Source organism: Trachemys scripta, chromosome 7 (genome assembly GCF_013100865.1).
Source record: "Trachemys scripta elegans isolate TJP31775 chromosome 7, CAS_Tse_1.0, whole genome shotgun sequence".
In the NCBI taxonomy this organism is placed as follows: Eukaryota; Metazoa; Chordata; order Testudines; family Emydidae; genus Trachemys; species Trachemys scripta.
This window is the reverse complement of record NC_048304.1, coordinates 121,210,167-121,233,351: the sequence shown is the minus strand read 5'-3', so window position 1 is coordinate 121,233,351 and position 23,185 is coordinate 121,210,167. Positions and strand designations below refer to the sequence as shown.

General features: G+C 43.7%; 1 protein-coding gene across 1 annotated transcript in view; it reads right to left on the bottom strand.

The window, feature by feature from the left end:
• The window catches only part of CFAP43 (cilia and flagella associated protein 43), a 92,947-nt gene that overhangs the window by 7,670 nt on the left and 62,092 nt on the right, over positions 1–23,185 (bottom strand). The window contains exons 25-33 of the mRNA XM_034776918.1: positions 15,616–15,822; positions 13,809–13,898; positions 5,424–5,501; positions 4,100–4,225; positions 2,613–2,732; positions 2,424–2,531; positions 1,248–1,334; positions 835–923; positions 175–382 (exon numbers count right to left, since the gene is read on the bottom strand). Coding sequence (XP_034632809.1) covers positions 175–382; positions 835–923; positions 1,248–1,334; positions 2,424–2,531; positions 2,613–2,732; positions 4,100–4,225; positions 5,424–5,501; positions 13,809–13,898; positions 15,616–15,822 — 1,113 coding nt within the window. The remainder of the gene's footprint in view (positions 1–174; positions 383–834; positions 924–1,247; positions 1,335–2,423; positions 2,532–2,612; positions 2,733–4,099; positions 4,226–5,423; positions 5,502–13,808; positions 13,899–15,615; positions 15,823–23,185) is intronic.

The window sequence follows — 23,185 nt, the reverse complement described above, 5'->3', positions numbered from 1 at the left end:
ATGACTACTACACTCTGGAAGTGAGCTAGGGACTCACAGATCACCTACACCGTGCTGCCACTTGCTTAGTCCTCAGAACTTGATGCACTGGGTTAAGATCCCAAAGCATCAAAGAGTATATTCCAAACAGTAAATCAACAGCAAAATAAACCTGATGGAAATCACTTGACGTACCAGCTGTTCGCCTTCCACTTTTGTTCGTCTAGCCAAACAGAAACGTTCCCAGACAGGCAGGTCTAATCCCTCAGGCATGTTTTCAGGATCATCCATTTCATCTATGGCTTTCATTAAATGGGCAAGTGCCTCTTTGTAAGCTCTGGCTGAGCCTGGCCGATCTCCATAAGGGTTAGCAGTGTCAAGGTGCATCTTGATCTTCTGGGCTCTGGTGTCATCCACCATGGCATACATAGCAAAATAAATATTTTATCTTTCTTCTTCCTCGCTACATAGAATAAGGTCTTGTAGCACTAAAAACACTTCACATCACTCTCTTAATCTCTTGCAGCATGCAACCAGGAAATAATATTTAAAACACATAAAAAGACATGTTTTGGGTGGTTATTTATTAATTATTATAATCATATTTTAAATAGCATATGTAATGTGGGTAGAGGAGAAGATTGTCTGTCAGTCATCCATATGATAGCTGATCATCAATAATGGTTAATGACCATCGTCATTACAGAGGTGCAGTTTTAAAAACAGTTTAGCAGTCAATGGCCTACTGCTAACTAAAATACTTCACAGAGCTTAGAAAATAGAATCTCCACTCCCATCATAAAGGTAAAAAATAATAACATGTAGAAAATGGTTTGAGTCAAAGGGGAATTTTACCTTGGTCGGCGTTTGTAAAGTTTGAAAAGATGATCAATGTGATGCACTGGGACATCAGAAAATTCCTTTTTAAAGCCACGTTCCAGAATCTAGCAGGAAAAAAACACAGCAAAACATCCCCATGCACTATCCTAGAATTATAGACTAATGATGAGGCATGCTACAAGGTGGTAGGTGGAGTCGGGCTATTTCATAGATTGCCTCTCTCAGAGATGACAATTTACCATGTCTGCTGTGCTTTTTAAAACACAGAGAAGTGTCTACAAAAAGTGACGTATGGAACTACTCACGTGCTTAAGTGTTCTACTGAACTGGGGCCTAAATACTGTATATTCTGGAGGAGGTGTAGCTCTGAACCTCTTTTTATTTTTTCTGCAATTGCATCTGCTTGAACATATGACTAGGACTCTTACTTTGTCTTCAGCTGCTAAGTTGTCATAGGTCTCTCTGTAAGCATCAACTTGTGCTCGTACAACCTGGACCTCCTCTGCAGTACTGAGCTGTAACAAAACCAGATGGATTTCAGTAATGGAACTGAAAGTAAACACAGCTGTTGGAATGCTATTCAAACATATTACACATGCCGAAGAGACGTCTTTTCTCAGCTTAAGATACAACAATTGGGTTAAATTCACCTCTGGTGTAACATGCTCCTAAGCAGACACTGCAGACAGCACTCAATATGTCATGTGCCTGTCTGAGCTCTAAACTGGATTCCTGTGAGGCTTTCTATATGGGGCTACCTATAAAGACCACAAAGAAGGGTCAGCAGGTGCAAAATTTAGCTACCCAACTGCTTAATGAGGTTGGTCATCAGAAGCACATGATTCAAGTGCTCTATAGACGGCAATGGCTTACTATGCAATTCAGGGTGCAATGTAATGTGCTGACAGTGGTCCCTAGCTACCTGAGAGTCTGCCTCTCTCCCTGAATAGCATGACAGGTGAGATCAACTAGTGCAAGAGGACCCTAGGTTTGCACGTCTGTAGAACTGGTCCAACAACAGATTAATAGGTGAGCATCCAGGACAAAGCAGTCAGAATTTTCATTCTAGAACATTTGTAGTCCTGAATATACTTGTGTATAAGTGCAGAAACCTGTTTGTTTTGAACTCCAGTCACTATGTTGGCTTATGCATGGCTCGTCAGTGGTGGGCAAACCCCGACAACTTCAGTTTCAGGAAATTAATTCAAATTTCTCCAAATTTACCACTTTTTTCTTTAAGAAAGACGGCAACATTAGATATCCTTTTGTGCAAGGTTCTTGTAGCAAAGGCATTATCAGTGCTACCAGACAAATTATAGACTGCCACAGGATACTAAAATTGTGTATTTGACGGATAGTGGCATGCTTTCCTCAGGGTATGGAAATTTACACATGTAATTCCAGACAAGCTGGGAGAAGTGTATACCCAAGAAGATGTGTCTTTATTACAGGAGTCTTCTGCCACCCTTATAAAAAAAATAGATCAAGGGCTGTGTAAATCATGGGGGAAATTATTTGTAACAGCTTGGGCAACATTTTTATTTGTAAAGAGCAGGTTCCATATGACAATGGTTGGAGTCTTACAGTCCAAGTACTGGACTCACCTTCTCCTTCCGCTTCTTGTCAAGGAAGTGATTCAGTCCAGCTTCTCTTGTGCTCAGCTCTTCATCCAACAGCAAAGAGTAAAGGAGGTTGTTTATTTTGAGTTCCTCCTGTGGGAAGATTGTAAGGAGAAAGATCAACATTCTTGCGGCTTGGAGATGGAGATAAGAAATCCAAGATCTCTGCCTTACCTGGTATATGACCATCTCTGATTTAACTTTCCGCTCAAAGAGCTTGCTTACGGTGTCATCAAAATTTTGTGTTGTTTCCTGAATGGAGGTTTGAAGTTTCTTCAATTCAGTTTCTAGTGTCTGGGGGGGAAAGGGAAGGAGGAGTATTAAAGCTAAAAGAACGTGCATGCTTTCAAATGTGTGAGGGGTGGAGAGATGCCCAGCTAGTGAGCACTTGGGTAGGGACCGTCTTTGTGTTCTATGTTTGTACAGTGCCACTCTGGTCCGTGACTGGTGCTCCTAGGTTCTACCACAATACAAATAAATAAAGTAAATAAATAAATAATATAATATAGTGATGACATATCTAGAAAACAGACAATAAAAACTGACAATGGCTCATTTATGTACATCATTAGACCATTCCCTTTCAGAAGCCATGAATGCCAGCTTGACTATCTTCTGTTCAGGTGGAAATCCAAAGTTTACAAAAAAACAAATTTTAGTCATGCTGGTCTGACAATATAGGGACCGTCTTGTGAGGTGCCAAGTTCCTTCTACTCCTGCTGAAGTTAGTGGGAGCTGAGAATCAGACCCAAACCTAGTCATTTAAATCAAAACTTTAAAGTGTGTGGCTATAGGTTTTTTATTTCATTGTTTAAAAAGAGATTCTGTAAAATACCTTTGACCATTGACTTACAATGAAACCGAGGAGCCTAAAAATGGGACTCAGGAGCCTATATCACTTAGGCACTTGAAAATATAACCCAAAGATTAGTTTTTATTCCAGGTAGCACTACTGAGCTGAGAAAGCTGTTTTAGAATTAGCTAGGTTCTATTTTAAACCATCAAATTCAGCTAAATCCTGGGGAGTCATTACATTATTGATAGTATTACAGACAGAAGGAGCCCAGATTTGTTTAAACCAGACATGATGGGTATTGGAGTGTGCAGCGCTTCATAGGATCAAGCCATTTATTTCCACCACCACATACAAGTTGCATTTGAGTAAAAAGTATCAGAGACAATGTTATAAGATAGTAGAAAAAGAAAGGCTCTTTCAGCCAAAAGGACCCAACAAATGACACATTTGGAATGAGGGTGTGGCAAAGCTGACTGTTCTGCTGCCCAAATTCCTCTTTGAAGAATAAAAATTGTGAAATTCTGTGCACCTGATATCCACATGCCCTGCAGCTCTGTTAATGGAATTCCAAACATCTTTCTGGAAATATTTGTACATTTGTGATGGAAAGCAATAAAGCAGTTTAATCAGACTTGGAATGTGCTAGTTATCACAGGTAAACCTCGTCTTTTCTGCTTTAAGTTGGGGCTTCTACAATGCCACAGGTAACTCTGTTAATTTTTAACACTTATTGGCATTTTTATTAAAATAAATCTGGGTTTTTCTCCCTTAAGAAACCAAGAGGTCATATCAATAAATCCCTAGAAAAATAAGAAACTGTGTTTAAGGACCTTGAACAAAATCACCCCGTCTCATTTTATTTTACCTTTCTGTATTTTTCCCTTTCTTCATTCAGCTCCTTAACTTTTTTCTCATATTCCTTGAATACTTTCTTTTCTTCTTCATTCCAAAGGGCATCAGGTTTAGAAACAAAAGGAGGTGGGGGAATCTCCTGAAGATATCAAAACAGCCATACAATTCATGAGCAACATCAATTCTCCATTAAAGATCACCTAGGAAAAGAACCTACAGCACCAGTAATAAACCTCCCAAAGTTTATTCTGAGCTTCATCTTAGTAGCAGCTGGAAGAACTACTCAACCCTTAGGCCCAAAGATTGTATATCTCTGCTTCTCTGATTTGGCCCTATTTTATGTTCCTTGACTTCCTGGAGTAACACCAGTGTTGAACCTGCAGCATCTGCATGGGACGGAGCACTAACTACACCTCCTAGCAGCCACCAATGGTTATGGTGTGAGTAACATGGCCATTTTTGCTTCCATTCTCTCTCAAAAAATCATCAGATACAATAAAATACAAGTGAAATTTTACGGCAAGCTCAGTACTACTATTATTGCTAAAAGATCAATTTTTCCATTACAAATCCCTTAATTAACTCCTAAGCCAAGATGAACTTTCATTTCCTGAAAACACATCAGCTTTGGACAGAGTACTTGGGTCTCTTTTACCTTTTCACTCTACAGCACCATTTTACTTTGACAGCAGATGTTTTCTCCCTCTATCATTGCATCAGGCTTCCTTTGCTGTAGAAGGTAGAGCGAAGCAGCCTCTCCTAAGATCAAGGCCAAAACCCGTTTAGGAAATAGCCATTAAAGAAGTAATACCAAGTCAGGTATCTATACTTGCTACTCACTCTACAGCACTAGCACGTCACCTCTGAAGCAAATGAAGCCGACACACTAAATTCCTATGGTCACTGCTTAATCTGTGTCTCCTAGAATCATCTGATCTGATAGTGGATTGATCTTCCCATCCATTCTCCTGTACAGTAGAAGGACTGATTCAATGTCCCTAAATCATCCCTGTTAGCAAGGTGTAGTCTTGCCTGGAATAGCTCCAATTATAAGAGTTCCACAACCTCTTGGGTTATCTTGTTCCATTGCTTAACTCCTTTAGAAATATTTGCACTGCTAGTGAAAATTCATATTTATACAAAAAGATCAAAGGTTTCCCTTTCAACACTATTCTTATGACTAAACATTTTCTCAGGAGTGGTGCTTAAAGCAAATTTTCACCATTTCTCTCCTTTTAAAATACTTGGAATTCCAGTTAGAATTCAAAAATGGTGAATTTTATTCAGTTCTAATCACAACAACTGTTACTTTAAATCAAATGAGAGAAACAACTCACTATCTTCAAGATGTCTTCCTTTTTGACTTCTAGGACCCCACCCATCATGTCATAAAGGGCACGTTGTCTTGCACTGTTCTGGAAAAGATAACAAAATGAAATGAAAATGCTACAGAACAGGGTACTTGGGTGGCATAAGCCTTTCACCTCTACGGTGCCAATGAGAATCTGTGATATGTCGCCAGTGAATGAAATGCTGACCTATGTGAAATACACTAGCAATCTCAGTCTGATTTTTTGGTGGACAGATGCCCATTTATCAAGCAACTATCACTACAATGGGCACCCTAGTTTTCTCAGAAGGGATGTTCTTCTTAGATTGTTTGCTCATTTCCATTCCATGTCAGGCGTGCACAGTCCCTGGAGATTTTTTTCCTCAGTGGCATCCAACAGATCCTGGTGAAGGCGTCCCTCCTGGCGCTTGGCCCAGTGGACAGTGAGCTATGCAGGTTCAATGGCTTTTTTGGAATCCATGGGGTTTTCCCCTCAGTACCGGGTCTGCTTTTCAGATGCTCATACTCAGTGGTGTCTGAGAGAAGGGCTCCTCTGTCACACTGACCAGCACCCGACCCAGACTTCGGTACCGAGCCCAGTACCAATATTCAGGACTTGGACTACATGATGTGGTCAGTGCAGAAGAAGAGGGGGAAGGCCCCCACCAGTGCAGGCCTCGTTCTCCCCAAATGAAGCAGTTGGGTTTGAGCGGCTTGACGCCTCAGGGCATCTTCAGAGCTCACCAAGAGCTATTGTAAAGGGTGGCTCTGAACCTAGGGCTGGAAGTGGAGGTACTTAAAGAACCCTTCCAGAGCCTGAGACATCTTGGCCGCAGTGGCCCTACCCCTCAACAAGACTGTTATGGGTCCAGTCAGAAACCAATGGCAGACCCCACCCTCTCTGCCCCCCACTTCAAAAAGAGCAGAGAAAAAGTACTTTGTTGCTGCCAAAGGGTATGGGTACCTATATATTCCCTTCCCCTTCACGGATCCCTTGTGGTTGTAGCAGCCAACGACAGAGACAGGCAACGGCTGCAGGGTGCAGCCCCCAAGGCGAAGGATTCAAAGAAGCTGGACCTGTTTGGTAGAAAGATTTATCCTACTGGGGGGTTACAACTCTGCATTTCCAACCTGCAGACACTGCTAGGAAGGTACAACTATAATGTCTGGGACTCCCTGTCAAAATTCAAGGATTCATTGCCCCAGGAGTCCAGACAGGACTTCTGCGGTCTTCTGGAGGAAGAGAGGGCTTATAGCCAGCCCTCCCGTCCAGGTGGCCCTAAACACAGCTGACATGGCTGGCAGAACTATGGCATTGGCGATAGTCATGCGAAGGTGCTCTTGGCTCTAATCCTTGGATCTACCACCGGACATTCAGCTGTCCATTCAGCACCTCCCGTTTGAGGTAACTTCCCTGCTCTCTGAACAGACAGACACAAAGCTCCACGGCCTGAAGGACTCTAGGGCCACCCTCAAGATTTTGTGCCTTTGTGCTCCAACACCTTTGAGGAAGCACTTCAGACCTCAGCAACTAGTCAGCTTCTCGTCTCCGCCACCATGTCAGGACACTGTTTAAGAAATGAAGCAGGGATTATAAACACAGGCAACCGCCCCCATCCGCTTCAGCCTCTCTACTGGGCCCTCACAGATATCCAGGAGACTCCAAGCACAACTTCTGAAGGGGCGCCCGAGGGCGTTATGTCACTTCACATACCAGATCCTGCCTCCCCTTTGTTTTCACGCTGACTCTCCTACTTCAGCCCAGCATGGTCCCTCATTATCTTGGACCATTGGGTGCTGAGTATAGTGGAGGAAGGTTACACCCTTCAGTTTTCTTCCACCCTCCCACCATCCCTGTCCCTCTTCAGGGACCCTCCTCATGAGCAACTTCTAGTCCAGGAGGTGCAAGCCCTCCTAGGGGTCATGGAGGAGGTGCCTCAGAACTTGAGAGGGAAAGGGTTTTCTCTCATTATTTTCTAATCCTGAAGGCCAAAGGGGGTCTCTGACCCATCCTAGACCTGCATTGCTTCAACAATTATCTAAAGAAACTGAAGTTCCGCATGGTCTCCCTGGTCTCCATTATTCCCTCCCTGGATCCAGGGGACTGGTACTCTTCCCTTGATTTGAAAGATGCCTATTTCCACATCTTCATTTTTCAGGGCCACAGAAGGTTCCTCAGGTTCATTGTGAATCTGACCCACTACTAATTCATCGTCCTTCACTTCGGCCTGTCAGCAGCCCCTCAGGTTTTCACAAAATGCATGGCAGTGGTGGATGCTTCCTCAGAGGTGAGGGGTACGTATCTGCCCTTTCTTCGATGACTGGCTGATCAAGTGCTGGTCCAAGGCCTACGTGAGAGCCAGCATCTGCCTGATCCAAGCTACCTTTTGAGCCCTGGGGCTATTGATAAATGAGCAGAAGTCACCTCTTGTTCCCATCCAGAGGATAGAGTTTATTGGTGCAGTGCTCGATTCCACCTGGGGCAGACCCTTCCTCCCAGAGGCTCGCTTCCAGACAATGTCATCTCTGATATAGCAGGTCAAGGCCCACCCCGTCACGACAGCTCATTTCTGCCTCAAGCTTTTAGGTCACATGGCCACATGCACATACATGGTGCAGCACGCGAGACCACACCTCAGACCCCTTCTAGCTTGGCTGTCCTCGATATACTCGCTGATCCATCACCATTTGGACTTGGTGCTTACAGTTCCTGCCCCAGTCCTCGCCTCCCTCGACTGGTGAAGGGATCCCTGGTCGGTAGGCTTGGGCATTCCCTTCATCAGTCTCCAAAACTCAGTATCCCGAATCTCGAATGCATCCGAGCTAGGTTGAGGGGTTCACCTTGAGCACCTCAGGACTCAAGGTCTGTGGTCCCAGGAGGAGCTCTCCTGGCACATAAATGTCAGAGAGCTCAGAGTGGTCTGCCTAGCACGCCAGGTGTTTTTATCCCAGATTGCAGGCAAGATTGTGCAAGTTCTTATGGACAACACAGCAGCCATGTTTTACAACACCAGGCAGGGAGGTGCACGCTCTTCCCCACTCTGTTAAGAGGTTATTCGCTTGTGAGAATTCTGTGTGAAGCACTCAATCCAGCTTGAAGCGTCTCACCTTCTGGGAGCCCAGAACAATCTGGAAAATCACCTCAGCAGATCTTTCTCCTCTCACCACGAGTGGTTCCTTTGCCCTGATATAGCCAGGATCATCTTCCATTCGTGAGGGACTCCCCTCATAGACATGTTCACAATCAAGCAAAACAGAAAGAGACAACAGTTTTGCTCTCTGTCTGGGTGCAGCCCAGGATCACTCACAGATGCCTTCCTGCCTCCTTGGACAAAGCATCTGTTCTGTGAATTTCCTCCCATTCCTCTCATGCATAAAGTCTTACTCAAAGTCAAGCAGGACAGAGCAAAGGTTACTCTCATAGCCCCAGCATGGCCACACCAGCCCCGGTTCAGCACGATTGGACATGTCAGTAGTGACCCCATTGCCATGCCCTCCCCTCCCAGACCTGATCTCACAAGATCACGGCTGATTGCTCCACCCGAACCTCAAGGCCCTCCACCTGACCATGTGGAAGCTCCATGGTTGAGCTGGCTGGTCGGAGCATGTCCACCAGGTATTGCTAGGTAGTAGAAAACCATCTATTAGAACAGGTGTCGGCAACCTTTCAGAAGTGGTGTGCCGAGTCTTCATTATACACTCTAATTTAAGGCTTCGCGTGCCGGTAATACATTTTAACGCTTTTTAGAAGGTCTCTCTATAAGTCTATAATACATAACCAAACTACTGTTATATGTAAAGTAAACAAGGTTTTCAAAATGTTTCAGAAGCTTTATTTAAAATTAAATTAAAATGCAGATCTTACCAGTTTAGTGTGATCCTTGTCCTTGCTTCTCCTTGCTGAGTTTTCCAAAGTCTGGCACGTATTTGGATACTTTAAGCTGCACACAGGCTTCTGAGTGATCAGTTGTTAGCTGGGTCCGAGAGGGACAGAGGACAGATTTCATGTGTGAAAATACCTGTTCACACAGGTATGTGGATCCAAATGCTGAAAGCATTGCAAATGCAATTTTCTTCAAACAGTTAAATTTCACTGGCACCGACGTCCAGCAGGTCAGAATAGAGGCCCCATGATCTCTCTCGGTAGCTTCAAGTGCGCTCCGCAGATCCACGAACTTTGATGTCCACAATTCTGAGCTTTTTAGCTGAATAAGTTGCATTTCAAAATCTTCAACACCCATCCACTGAAATACAGACAAATCCAAGTCGCTTTCGTTGAACTTTTCAGGTTTAATTAGAAAAGAAAGCATTGGGCCAAATCGCTGGAAATCTTGAAATATGTCAGAAAATTCTGATTCCAGTTCTTGCATGTACTTTCCAATCTCATTGACACTGACAGTGCAACGTGTCGATAGCTCTTTTATGTGTTGGAAGTAGCGGAAAGTAGAAGTTTGAATATCCCTGGAAAAAACTGCTAGTTTCACAACAAATGCTTTCCAGGCTTCATAAAGATCCAGAACTGTTTGCCCTGCACCCTGGAGACAAAGGTTGAGTTTGTTTAGGTGAGCAGTAATATCAGTTAGAAACATGAGCTTACACAGCCATTCGTCATCATCCAATTCAGGGTAGTTTTGTTCTTTTTCCGACAAAAAGGCCTTGATTGCCTCAAAACAGTTTACAAAGCGCACCAAAACCTTGCAACGACTTAGCCACCGAATGTTGCTGTGAAGTGGGATGTCATTATAAGCACTGTCCATCTCTTCTAGCAGTGCTTGAAATTGTCTGTGAGTCAAAGCAGATCGAGCAACAAGGAAATTCACAATTCGCACCACTGTATTCATCACATTATTAAGCTCTGAATTAGAAATTTTTGCACACAGGTTTTCTTGATGGAAGATACAGTGAAAGTTGACTGTCGGATGGCCAATTTGATCTTCAAGTAACTTTACAAATCCCTTCTGTTTTCCAACCATGGCAGGAGCACCATCTGTTGTCACACAAAATATTTTTCTGATGTCAACTCTTCGTTCTTCAAAATGGTTTACAAAACTTTCCAGTATATCTTCCCCCCTTTGTTGTGCCATGCAGGGGTTTTAGGCAACAAAGTTCCTCTTGGATTTCATCAGAAGCACAATATCTTGCAACAATTGCCAAACGTGGAACGTCGTTTATATCCACGCTCTCATCAACTGCAACACTAAACACTGCTGTGTCTTTCAATGCAGTCGTCTGCTTTTCCTTAATGTTTTCTGCCATTTCCCTTATGTGTCTCTCAACTGTCCTGGCAAAGACAGGCAGTTCTTTTATTCTAGATATGATTGTATCTTTATTTGGCAAATCATTGAACAAAATCTCCGAACTGCTGAGAAAAACTTCTTTTATATATTCCCCATCTGTAAATGCTTTCCGTTTTTTGCAATTCACTGTGCAATCTTGTAACTTCCTTCTGTAGCTTGATTTTTACTTACACTTAAGCTTTTAAAAACTCTGCTTTGCTTCTCATAGGCTGCTACTGCCTTTTTGATTGATTCAGTCTTGTCTGCTTTGTCAAGAAAGATTTTCTCGTGCTTCATTTCAAAATGTCGTCGAACACTTGATGTGCGACAAACAACACTTTCATAACAGAAAGCACAAATAGCATGGTCCTTCTTTTCAATAAATCCAAATGCGTCTGTCCAAGCAGGCTGAAATGATCGGACATCTAGCTTCGCTTTCTTAGGAGCTGCCATTTTGTCAAATGTTCCCTTCAACTCTCAGTGGGAAAAAAAATGGCAATAGAAGGCAGGCACAAGGTCAAACGTAGCGTGGTCTAAGATAAGCAATTTTAAGATGGGGGTGCTGAGCTGCATTCCCTCTTGCCTGGTGTGCAACCCTCACTGTCCCAGGCTGGGGACAATGGGCCACAGCGGGGAGGCTGAAGAGGACTGATCCAAGGCCAGGAGCAGAGCCCAGGGTGGCCTGCTGGGACTCCAGGCCTGAAAGCAGGATGAGCAAGGGCTGGAAACCAAGATTGGCAGCTGAGGTGAGTGGAGTAGGTGGCTGGTAGGCCTGAGCAGGGCTGGAGGCCTGGAGCCTGTCTGCAAGAGAGCCTCCAACCTGAAGCAAGGTGAGTGGAGCTGCGCGGTAGAGACCCCTGCTGGCGAGGGGCCAGCAGCCAGAACCCCAAAGCAGCGACTGGCTCAGCCCGCCGCCACTCTGGGGTTTCTGCCCCCAGCTCCTGCCAGCTGAGGTCTCAGCCCGCTGCCAGCCTGGGGTTCCTTCCCCCCAGGCCGGCAGAGGGTGCTGAGTTGGACCTGCGGGGACCCAGCTGGCAGGAGCCGGCAGCGGAAACTCCAGAGCGGGGCGGGCTGAGTGGCTCAGCCTGTGCCATGAAAAATTGGCACACGTGCTGTAGGTTGCCGACCCCTATACTAGAATGACTTATATTGCCAAGTGGAAGCGTTTTTCCATGTGGTCATCCTAACGAGGCCTCTCACCCGCTAGGTCACCTCTCCAGTCCATGCTGGAGTATCTGCTTCATCTGAAACAACAGGGCCTAGACACTTCGTCGATTAAGGTACACCTAGCAGCCATTTCCACCTTCCACCCTCTGGTGGATGGTAGGTCAGTCTTTTCATGAAATGCATGAAATGTCCATACGCTTCCTCAAGGGCTCAGAGAGACTTTACCCTCAAATTCATGAACTCATTCCCCGGTGGGACCTAAACCTGGTCCTGTCAAGGCTCATGGGCCCTCCCTTTGAGTTGCTGCCATCATGCCTTTTGTCATATCAATCATGGGAGGCCGGCTTCCTGGTAGCGATTACCTCAGCCAGGAGGGTCTCAGAGCCCTTACATCCGAACCCCTGTATACGGTGTTCTTTAAGGACAAGGTACAAATTTGCCCCCACTCCGCATTCCTCCCGAAGGTGGTTTTGCAATTTCATAGTAATCAGGCTATTTTTCTGCCAGTTTTCTTCCCAGAACTGCATAAGAATGTGGAGGAGGAGCATCTTCACATCTGGCCTTCTACATAGAAAGGACCATGCCATTCCGTAAATCCACGCAGCATTTTGTGGCAGTAGCAGACAGGATGAAAGGCCTATTAGTTTCAGCCCAGAGAATTTCATCCTGGATCACTTCCTGCATTTTCACATGCTCTGAGGAGGTGGATGTCTCATCACCTGCCATCTTGACTGCTCATTTGACGAGAGCTCAGGCTTCATCAGCGGAGTTTCTGGCCTAGGTCCTAATCTAGGACATTTTCAGGGTAGCAACCTGGTCATCAGTACATACCTTCTCCTCCCACCATGCCATCACCCAGCAGGCTACAGATGATGCTAGATTTGGTAGGGCAGTGTTGCAAACCACATGTCCATGAACTCTGAACCTACCTCCTTGGGTACCACTTGGGAGTCACTTAACAAGGAATGGACATGAGCAAGCACTCGAAGAAGAAAAAACGGCTACTGACCTTTCCATCATTTCTCTTTGAGATGTGTTGCTCATGTCCATTCCACGACCCATCCTCCTTCCCCTCAGTTGGAGTTAGCTGGCAAGGAGGAACTGAGAAGGTGTGGGGCTGGCTGGGCCCCTTATACTGGCGCATGAGCGCACAGCACTAGAGGGTATTAGAGCCAGCCCGACAGATACCACTCCGGCAACTATGCACGCGGTGTGCACACACCTAATGTGGAATGGACATGAGCAATACATCTCGAAGAACAAGAGTTACAGAAAGGTTAGGAACTGTTTTATCAATGGGTGCACAGGCATGACCTACTTACTCTGATTAGGTGGTCAAGGTGTTGGCAGGTTAGTGTGAGGGAAGTTCCGTTATCACCGCCTATGTTATACCTATTCTGTGGCCAGATATTTCTTCAAGGCTGGCGCAGATACATCCTTTTTAAAGCCAGAGGGGACTATTGTGATCATCTAGTCTGAATCCTGCAAAACGCAGGCCAAAAAGCCTCACCCCAAAATTTCTGCATCAAGCCCATAACTTTTGATTGAGCTAGAGCATATCTTTTAGAACATTATCCAGTCTTAAAATCTGTCAAGCTGACTCCTTTCACCAACACTAAATATTTTTTTTAAATAGCACCCCTAACTTAAACCCTTCCTTCCTCCATAAGAGCTGATTTAATTGGGGACTGGTCCTGCTTTGAGCAGGGGGTTGGACTAGATACCTCCTGAGGTCCCTTCCAACCCTGATATTTTATGATTCTATGGTCTCTATTTAGTTCTGATTGTAAAGGATGGTGAAGGAACTGGACTGTAATCTATTTAACTCTAATTGCAATAATTCCCTAATGCTAAGTGAGTGGAATGTACCGATACAAAATTAACATTATTAAACAAAATGGAAGATAATGGAATATTTAGCAAGTAAAATACTGCTTCAACAAAAGTACCAGAGCAGCAAGACGTCTTTCCATTTCAATCTTAGCCATCATCTCTGCTTTTGCTCTCTGCTGTGGGGTAAGGTATTTTTCAACTTTAATCTGTGAAGACAAAGAGAATCAGCTCAGGTTTTCCTCTGGGTAGGTTCTTTCACAGAACTGACAATGAATTTTTAGAAAAACATAATAATATGGGCTAGCATGCTTATTTCTTTGTATCGCTGCTCTAAGTAATACTCCTCAAAATGTTCACTTTCTTGTGAATATACAGTACAGATTTCTCTGTGCATAGTCCAAAAGCCATGCTCTACACCAATAAAACATAAGCTCTTTCCATTTTTTCTCCTGTAGATTGTGTTTTGTATGTTATGCATCTGGGTTTTGTGGTACACCTCTACCCCATATAACGCAAACCGATATAACACGAATTTGGATATAACGCGGTAAAACAGTGCTCCGGGTGGGTGGGGCTGTGCACTCTGGTGGATTAAAGCAAGTTCGATATAACGTGGTTTCACCTATAACGCGGTAAGATTTTTTGGCTCCCGAGGACAGCGTTATATCGAGGTAGAGGTGTATTGGAATGGAGTGGACTGGAACATCTCCCTCATCTAACTAATCTAAAACCAGACTACTAACATTACTCCCTTCCTTGTATCCCATCACTGACTCCTTTATCTGCTGTAGATTCAAGCTCCCTGTGTCCTCACCTTCACGGTTTTGTATTACTCTGCCTCCAGTTATAGTGCAACACTTAAGTCAAACATTAAAAGGCTCAAGTTCTGTTCTAGATCTAGAATCCATGGACTCTGAGTACATTCTACATTTGGCAAAAATACCACCACTAGTGTGTATGTCACACAAAACAAGGTGATGTCATGTGGGTTTCCAGGACTAACATGATGTAGAGGAATGCACGAACCTGAAATGAAAGAGGATCCTGCAACCAAATCTCATTTTGGGAGAGAAGACAGAGAGAAAAAGTGTAGATCAGATGAATAGAGTAATGTGCGCCAGGAATTCTGTGATGATTCATAACTTGCTAATTGAATTTAGAGGTACTATGCTACCTATGCTTTGACACCAAAGTGACAGATACTAGCATCTGCAAAAACTGCCGATTTGGGATATATTCAGACACTCTACTGAAGGCAGACGATTGCCTATGAAGACATCACATTGAAAAAACAAATGTGTGAAACAACATAAGAGACTTTCACTCTAAGTCCCATCACAATCCATCCTAGGTTTGCAGCAACAAAATTGTTACCATCTGATGGCTGTTCAATGACATATATGAAACAAAGTAGTGATCTCAGCCCGGTTTCTAGTGGCTAGGTATCCACTTCACAATTAACACCCTTACTGCTAACTACTGTATGGGACTCAGAGATGAACAGAGAAACTAAACCATGCTCTCTCTGCCACAGAGGTGGGCCCTCCAGGTCAGGGTTGGGGCATGTTGTCCGGGCACGGTAACTGTTTGAGTCTACTGTCCATGCCATGCTGTACATGTTCTATGGATAAACAGAAGGTTTTCTTTTCCAGACATGTTAGTCTAGCATCTTCACAAGCACAAAATTTAACTTTTTTACAGAGATTTTTTACAAATTTCTTTCCACTCTATAGACAGAATTATTCAGAATCTTCCACCAAAACCTGGAACATCCAAGGTAATGCAGAGTACAAAAAAGGGTGAATGTGTACATGGACACATCAGTTTTATGGCTACTTTCTTTATACTGACATAATGGCTTGAAATGATGGAGAACTAAGTTTGCACAAGTGGATAAAAGGGAATGATTTATTTTTCAGATACCTCTGAATCCTGGACAGTGAGAGCGTGCTCTGGTATCTCATCATCTGTCAGAGCTGGCTCCCAGACCACCTCCTGGAGTTCGAGCTGTTCTACGATTTCTTGGATCCTCAGGTTCCTTTCCTTTACACGTGCAATCTCCTGCTCCTTCTGTCGAGCAACGGTATCAAACTCCTTATTAAAGGCAGTCTTCACTTTGTAAATGATGTCCTGAAATACCACACAAAGAAATGGCAACACTGAAAGGGTCACATCCTTCTTGTCTGGACACCACTCACCAACAAGTCAGAAGACAGAAAACCAAGTGTGCCTGTGTGTGTAAACTACCATACCTCCTTCATAATAGCCCTAAATGCAAAATTCTAGTTTTATTAAGCATGTGAATGCTAACTGAGATGGGGAAAATGGCAGGCGGAGCTAAAGCTTATTTCTTCTGATTTCTTAGAACTATTCCATGCCTTTTCTGATACGTCATACCATCTGGCAAAGCTCCTGTTGTAAATAACACTGTCAAAAATAGATTAAAAAAATTAGGCAAACATTGGTTTCTAACCTGTGAATACATGATCAGAGACTATAAGACAAGACATATACACAAGGCAGCAGAGTTTAGGTTGTGTGGGCAATCTTAATTTTATTTCCTGCTTTTGAGTGCTGTAGTCTGCAAACTTAAAATTGCTTCTGAATGGAACTGCATTATATAGTACATATTTATGCACATAAAGTACCAATGAAATTAGTAAGTGTTTCAAGTGTGTGAAACAAAGCAGAGGCCAAATAATGATTTTTAAAAGCCTGTATTCTAAGTGGATAAAGTCTTTCTTCAGTCTATATAATTTATCTCAGTGAAGAGAACTGGATTATTAAGAAGAAAAATCTGCATCTTTCTTATTATGCCTATTATGCTAGAATGAAACATAATCAGTGGTTGAATTACGCTATTCAAAATGCATGTTTCAAGATAACTAGCCACATACAATTTGTGTGTAACGATAAATATTTTTGTTCATGATTGTCTAACCTATTTCTGGCATAATCAGTAATAAAGCTGTGTGGCAGATGAGATACAATTCAGCAGAAAGAGAAGGTTACTCACCCTGTGCAGTAACTGAGGTTCTTTGAGATGGGGGTCCCTGTGGGTGCTCCACTTCAGGTGTTGGTGCATCCCTGTGCCTTTGATTGGAGAATTTCAGCAGCAGAGTCTGTCCGGGTCGCACATGCTCAGTGGTTTGAGCATTGACCTGCTAAACCCAGGGTTGTGAGTTCAATCCTTGAGGGGGCCATTTAGGGAACTGGGGTAAAAATCTGTCTGGGGATTGGTCCTTCTTTGAGCAGGGGGTTGGACTAGATGACCTCCTGAGGTCCCTGCCAACCCTGATATTTTATGACTCCCCATCTCACACTGCTGTCGGTGCCTATCTAGCGTGCGCTAACCAACCCGCCTTGGTTCCTTTTCTACTGTAGAGTCTGGAAATTGAACTCTAAAGTAGAGAGGAGGAGGGGACGTAGTGGAGCACTCACAGAGACATGGACATCCATCTTGAAGAACTTCAGTTACTGAACAAGATGAGTAACCTTCTCTTCTTCTTCGAGGAACGTCCCTGTGGGTGCTCCACTTCAGGTGATTATCAAGCAGAGCCCCACATTGGATGGAAGGGGCTACAGAGTTGCCTGTGTAAGTGATGATAACACTGTAAGACCTAGGAATGCATCCAATCTTGAACTCTGGTCGATTACAAAACACTACGCCAACGTGTGCGGAAGCCCAAGTGGCCACTTTAAATGTGTCTATGATTGGTACGTTATTTAGAAAGGTCACTGAGGTTGAAAGTGATCTGGTAGAGTGAGTTCTGATCTCTGATGGGGATTGCAGATTCTTTTGTTGATTACAGAGGTGGATGCACCCAGAGATCCATTTAGATAGTCTCTGTGTAGAGATAGCGGAGCCTTTAGAACATGGAAGTGGAAAGCCTCGGAGAGTTTCGGAAAAGCTTAGTTCTGTCGAGGTAGAATGTTAATACACACCCAATGTCTACAGTATGTAGTACTGAGTCCTGCGCGTTCCCGTGTGGTTTGGAGAAGAATGAGGGAAGATGGACTGGTTGATTTATGTAGAAGGAGGAAGACACTTTAGGTAGAAATTTTGGGTGGGGTCTTAGTGTGACCTTGTCCTTGAAAAAGATGGTGTAAGGTGGGTGTGCCATGAGGGCCCCTAATTCGCCCACTGGGTGGGCTGATGTGATAGCCACTAAGAACACCACCTTCATCAATAGATGCATCAGAGAGCATGTTGCTAAAGGTTTGAATGGGGGTCCGGTGAGGCAGCAGAACACTAAGTTCAAGTCCAAAGGTGGAGTAGGTACACACACTTCAGGGTAAAATTCCACTGGTCTACAATTTTTGAGAAGTCGTCTGCTTCAGAGATAAAATGTGCTATTTATTATGTATTTTGATGTGCTGAATTCAAATATGACAATTAAAACAACTGATTGGCTATTGTTTCTAAGATATTTAAGTTTTTACATTTTATGTCTATGTATATTGTGTAGATAGTAGAGTTTTAATCATAAATTGTAAACCTAGGTCTTTTCATGTGTTTATGGTTGCTTTACATGATAATATTTCACCTGTCCAGTTTATGTAACACTTTAAAAATCAGCAAAAGGGTTATATAAATAAAATGTATTATGAAACAAAAGGCAAAAAACTATTATATACATAGTTTAGTCCTATTCAGTGTCTACTCGGCGCTTCTTGGCTTGTCTCGTGTATTCATTAAATGGAGCATCTCTTGTCACTGTCCAGCAATAGTCTGCAAGCATTGATGGGCTCCATTTGCCCTGATAGTGTTTCTCCATTGTTGCAATGTCCTGGTGAAATCGCTCGCCATGCTCGTCGCTCACTGCTCCGCAGTTCGGTGGAAAAAAATCTAGATGACAGTGCAAAAAATTTATCTTTAGTGACATGTTGCAACCAAGGCTTTTGTATGCCTTGAGGAGGTTTTCCACTAACAACCTGTAGTTGTCTGCCTTGTTGTTTCTGAGAAAATGTATTGCCACTAACTGGAAGGCTTTCCATGCCGTCTTTTCCTTGCTACGCAGTGCATGGTCAAATGCATCATCTCGAAGAAGTTCACGAATCTGAGGACCAACAAAGACACCTTCCTTTATCTTAGCTTCACTTAACCTTGGAAATTTTCCACGGAGGTACTTGAAAGCTGCTTGTGTTTTGTCAATGGCCTTGACAAAGTTCTTCATCAGACCCAGCTTGATGTGTAAGGGTGGTAACAAAATCTTCCTTGATTTAACAAGTGGTGAATGCTGAACATTTTTCCTCCCAGGCTCCATTGACTGTCGGAGTGGCCAATCTTTCTTGATGTAGTGGGAATCTCTTGCACGACTATCCCATTTGCAGAGAAAACAGCAGTACTTTGTGTATCCAGTCTGCAGACTAAGCAAGAGAGCAACAACCTTCAAATCGCCACAAAGCTGCCACTGATGTTGGTCATAGTTTATGCACCTCAAAAGTTGTTTCATGTTGTCATAGGTTTCCTTCATATGGACTGCATGACCAACTGGAATTGATGGCAAAACATTGCCATTATGCAGTAAAACACCTTTAAGACTTGTCTTCGATGAATCAATGAACAGTCTCCACTCATCTGGATTGTGAACGATGTTGAGGGCTGCCATCACACCATCGATGTTGTTGCAGGCTACAAGATCACCTTCCATGAAGAAGAATGGGACAAGATCCTTTTGACGGTCACGGAACATGGAAACCCTAACATCACCTGCCAGGAGATTCCACTGCTGTAGTCTGGAGCCCAACAGCTCTGCCTTACTCTTGGGTAGTTCCAAATCCCTGACAAGGTCATTCAGTTCACCTTGTGTTATGAGGTGTGGTTCAGAGGAGGAGGATGGGAGAAAATGTGGGTCCTGTGACATTGATGGTTCAGGACCAGAAGTTTCATCCTCTTCCTTGTCTGACTCAAGTGAGAATGATTCTGGTACATCAGGAACTGGCAGTCCTTCTCCTTGGGGTACTGGGCGTATAGCTGATGGAATATTTGGATAATGCACAGTCCACTTTTTCTTCTTTGACACACCTTTCCCAACTGGAGGCACCATGCAGAAGTAACAATTGCTGGTATGATCTGTTGGCTCTCTCCAAATCATTGGCACTGCAAAAGGCATAGATTTCCTTTTCCTGTTCAACCACTGGCAAAGATTTGTTGCAGAAGTGTTGCAGCATATGTGTGGGGCCCACCTCTTGTCCTGATCTCCAATTTTGCAGCCAAAATAAAAGTGATAGGCTTTCTTAACCATAGTGGTTATACTGCGCTTTTGTGATGCAAAAGTCACTTCACCACAAACATAGCAGAAGTTATCTGCACTGTTCACACAAGTACGAGGCATCTCTGCTCACTTTGGCTAAACAGAAATGTGTCCCTTTGCAAAATCAAACACTGACAAATAAGAGAGCACGACACTGTATGATTTCTAGAGCTGATATAGGGTAATTTGTTCAGCAGAGTGATGTAAGCTTCGTTATGATTGCATCATCCATGACTTCTAGGAATAACATGATGCAATTCATATCATGTATGACGCAATATCAGCTTCAGATTGCATCATTCATTGTTTTGCCTAAAAAGCAAGTACTGTCCAAACCCAGTCATAGATTTATTCATAGATCCAGTCAAAGATGTATTTTAGTCATTTCTGGTTTAAATTGAGATCCCTTCCCTTTATAACTCACTTATCCTCCGCCATTCCCAAGTCAAGGGTCGTATATACTGACCCAATAGCATATCTTGAAAACTAGAGCCAATCAACAATTTTAAGCATCATTTTCGTTCTCAGTGACCCAGAATTAGTAAAGTTTGACTACATTTATTTCAGAAGCATTTTGGCTGTAGAGCAGTGAATTCTTGATACCCGCAAGGAAATGTTTGGTGATCAGATGGGCAAATATCAATATCCTGTCAAACTTGTGGTGAAAACATGAATAGCCCGCGAGATGTATCTTGATCGAGCTAATGGAGTGTCCAGATGTCTTTAGTCTTAAAATATAGTCCAATACCAAGGGTAGGGGTGCAGAAATGGCACTAATTTGTTTGTTCTGGCACCATATGTAGAACCTCTTCCATTTGTGAAGGTAAATATTGTGCATGGTTGTCCTTCTACTGTTTAGTAATATGTCTTTAACTTGTTCCGAACATGCTAGTTCATCATGATGGAACCATATAGGAGCCATGCTCTGAGATGAAGTCTCTCCAGGTATGGGTGGTGAACCTGTCCGGCATCCTGTGAGAGAAGGTCTGGCAGAGGTGGAAGGGTGTGCGGTGTGCATACCATCATCTGCAATAGGTACAAGTACCAAGTCTGTCTGGGCCACATTGGGGCTATCAATATGACTTTGGCCTTATTGGTACATATTTTGTGTATCACCCTCGATAACAGAGGGATCGGGGGAATACGTATCACATGGGTGCTGAGGAGGAAGGCATCACTCAGGGATTGGGGCCCCAAACCTGCTCTCAAGCAGAATTGTGGGCATTTGTAGTTCTGGGATGTTGTGACAAGGTCGATGGATGGGTGACCCCAGTGTTTGAAGAATATGTTCTGTAGGACAACATTGTTTAGTTCCCATTCATGATCCCAGGAAAATTCTCTGCTCAGTGTATCTGCAGTAGTATTTTGATGACCTGGAAAGTCGAGGCTGAGATTCTGACATTGTGCCGGATAAACAATAGTTCCATAGCTTCGGTGCATAGGGAGTGTGAATGCACCCCTCCCTGTTGGTTTATATAAAACATGCAGGCAATGTTGTCTGTGTTGTGACAAAGTCAGGCAGTACAGCTGCAAAAGGGTTCTGGAAGGCCGGTATGTTAGCCCTAGAATGTTAAAGGCCCTTTTTCCTACAAGCTGAGAAGGGGTTACCTCAGATCAATTAGGGACACCTGAATCCAATTAAGGGCTGCCTGAGGCCTTTAAAAACCCCTCCTCTGGGCAGAGACAAGCAGGGAGAGAGAGAGAGAGAGAGACGCTATTGCCAGACTAGTGGCAGCAGGGAAATAAGCTTCTCAGAGTAAACCTGAGAAACCTCTTGTGAGCAGGGTGTATGGTAACATGTAAATAGGCGTCTTGGAGGTCGAGGGCCGAAAACCAGTCTCCCTGTTCCAGTGCTGGTATTATTGTTGCTAGCGTGACCATCTGGAACCGCTGGACCTTTACAAATCTGTTGAGTTTTCTGAGGTGTAGAGTAGGCCTCCATCCTCCATACTGAGGATAAGGAATGAGCCAAAGACTGCTTCTTTTTCGGTGGCTCTTTAGAAGGAGAAGTTGCTGCTCTTTTCCTTGTTACTTTTTGTGAGGAACGAGCCTTCCTCTGAGAGGAGGGTGAAGCCTCCGGAGAATGCTGTCCAGAGGGGATCTGCTGGCTGGGATCAGATGCCGGGTGCAGAGACTTTGCCATAAGGATACATTTTAGATGCAGGTCTCTGTCTTTCCTGGCAAGCCTTTAAGTTGCTGCAGTGAGAACACTTTTGTGGGATGTGTGTCTCACCTAAGCATCGCACGCATAGAAAAGGACCGTCCGATACCAGGATCGCTTCCTGGCAGGAAAGGCAGCACTTGAAGCCCAGTGAACCAGGCATGGCTTGAACTATGGCAGTTCAGCCCTGAGTGTGAACATGAATTATGGTAAGGGTAAGAAATACATGAAAAAAAAATTTATAGAAAAATAAGAGAGGAAGAAAAAAGGTAAGTAAATATAACTAGTAAACAAACAATTAATCTAACTATTCTACACAGTAAATAAAGATATCAGCTATCACACTGCTGGGCGCTCCTCTCAGGCCGAGGATAGTTGAGAAGGAACTGAGGGGGGTCGGGTCATGGCTCTTCTCTGAATCCTCTCCAATTTATCAACATCCTTCTTGAATTAAGGGCACCAGAACTGGACACACTATTCTAGCAGCAGTTGCCCCGGTGCCACAAATAGATAAAATAACTTCTCTACTCCTACTTGAGATTCCCGTTTATGCATCCCAGGATCACATTAGCTCTTTTGGCCACAGCATCACATTGGGAGCTCGTGTTCGGCTGATTATCCACCACAACCTTCCAATCTTTTTCAGTGTCACTACTCCCCAGGATAGAGTCCTGCATCCTATAAGTATGGCCTGCATTCTTTGTTCTTATACAGGTATATACATGGACATTTAGCTGTATTAAAATGCCCACTGTTTGCTTGCACCCAGTTTACAAAGAGATCCAGACCAATCTGAATCAGTGACCCGTGACTCTCTATTATTTACCACTCCCCCAAGATTTGTGTCATCTGCAAAGTTGATCAGTGATTTTATGTTTTCTTCCAGATAATTGATAAAAATGTGAACTAGGATAGGGCCAAGAACTGATCCCTGTGGGGCTCCCCCAGAAACACATCTGATAATTTCCCCTTTACAATTACATTTTGAGACCTATCAGCTAAAGTTTTCTAAACAAAATGTCATGTGCTACCAAGTCAAACGCCTTACAGAAATCTAAGTATATTACGTGCATAC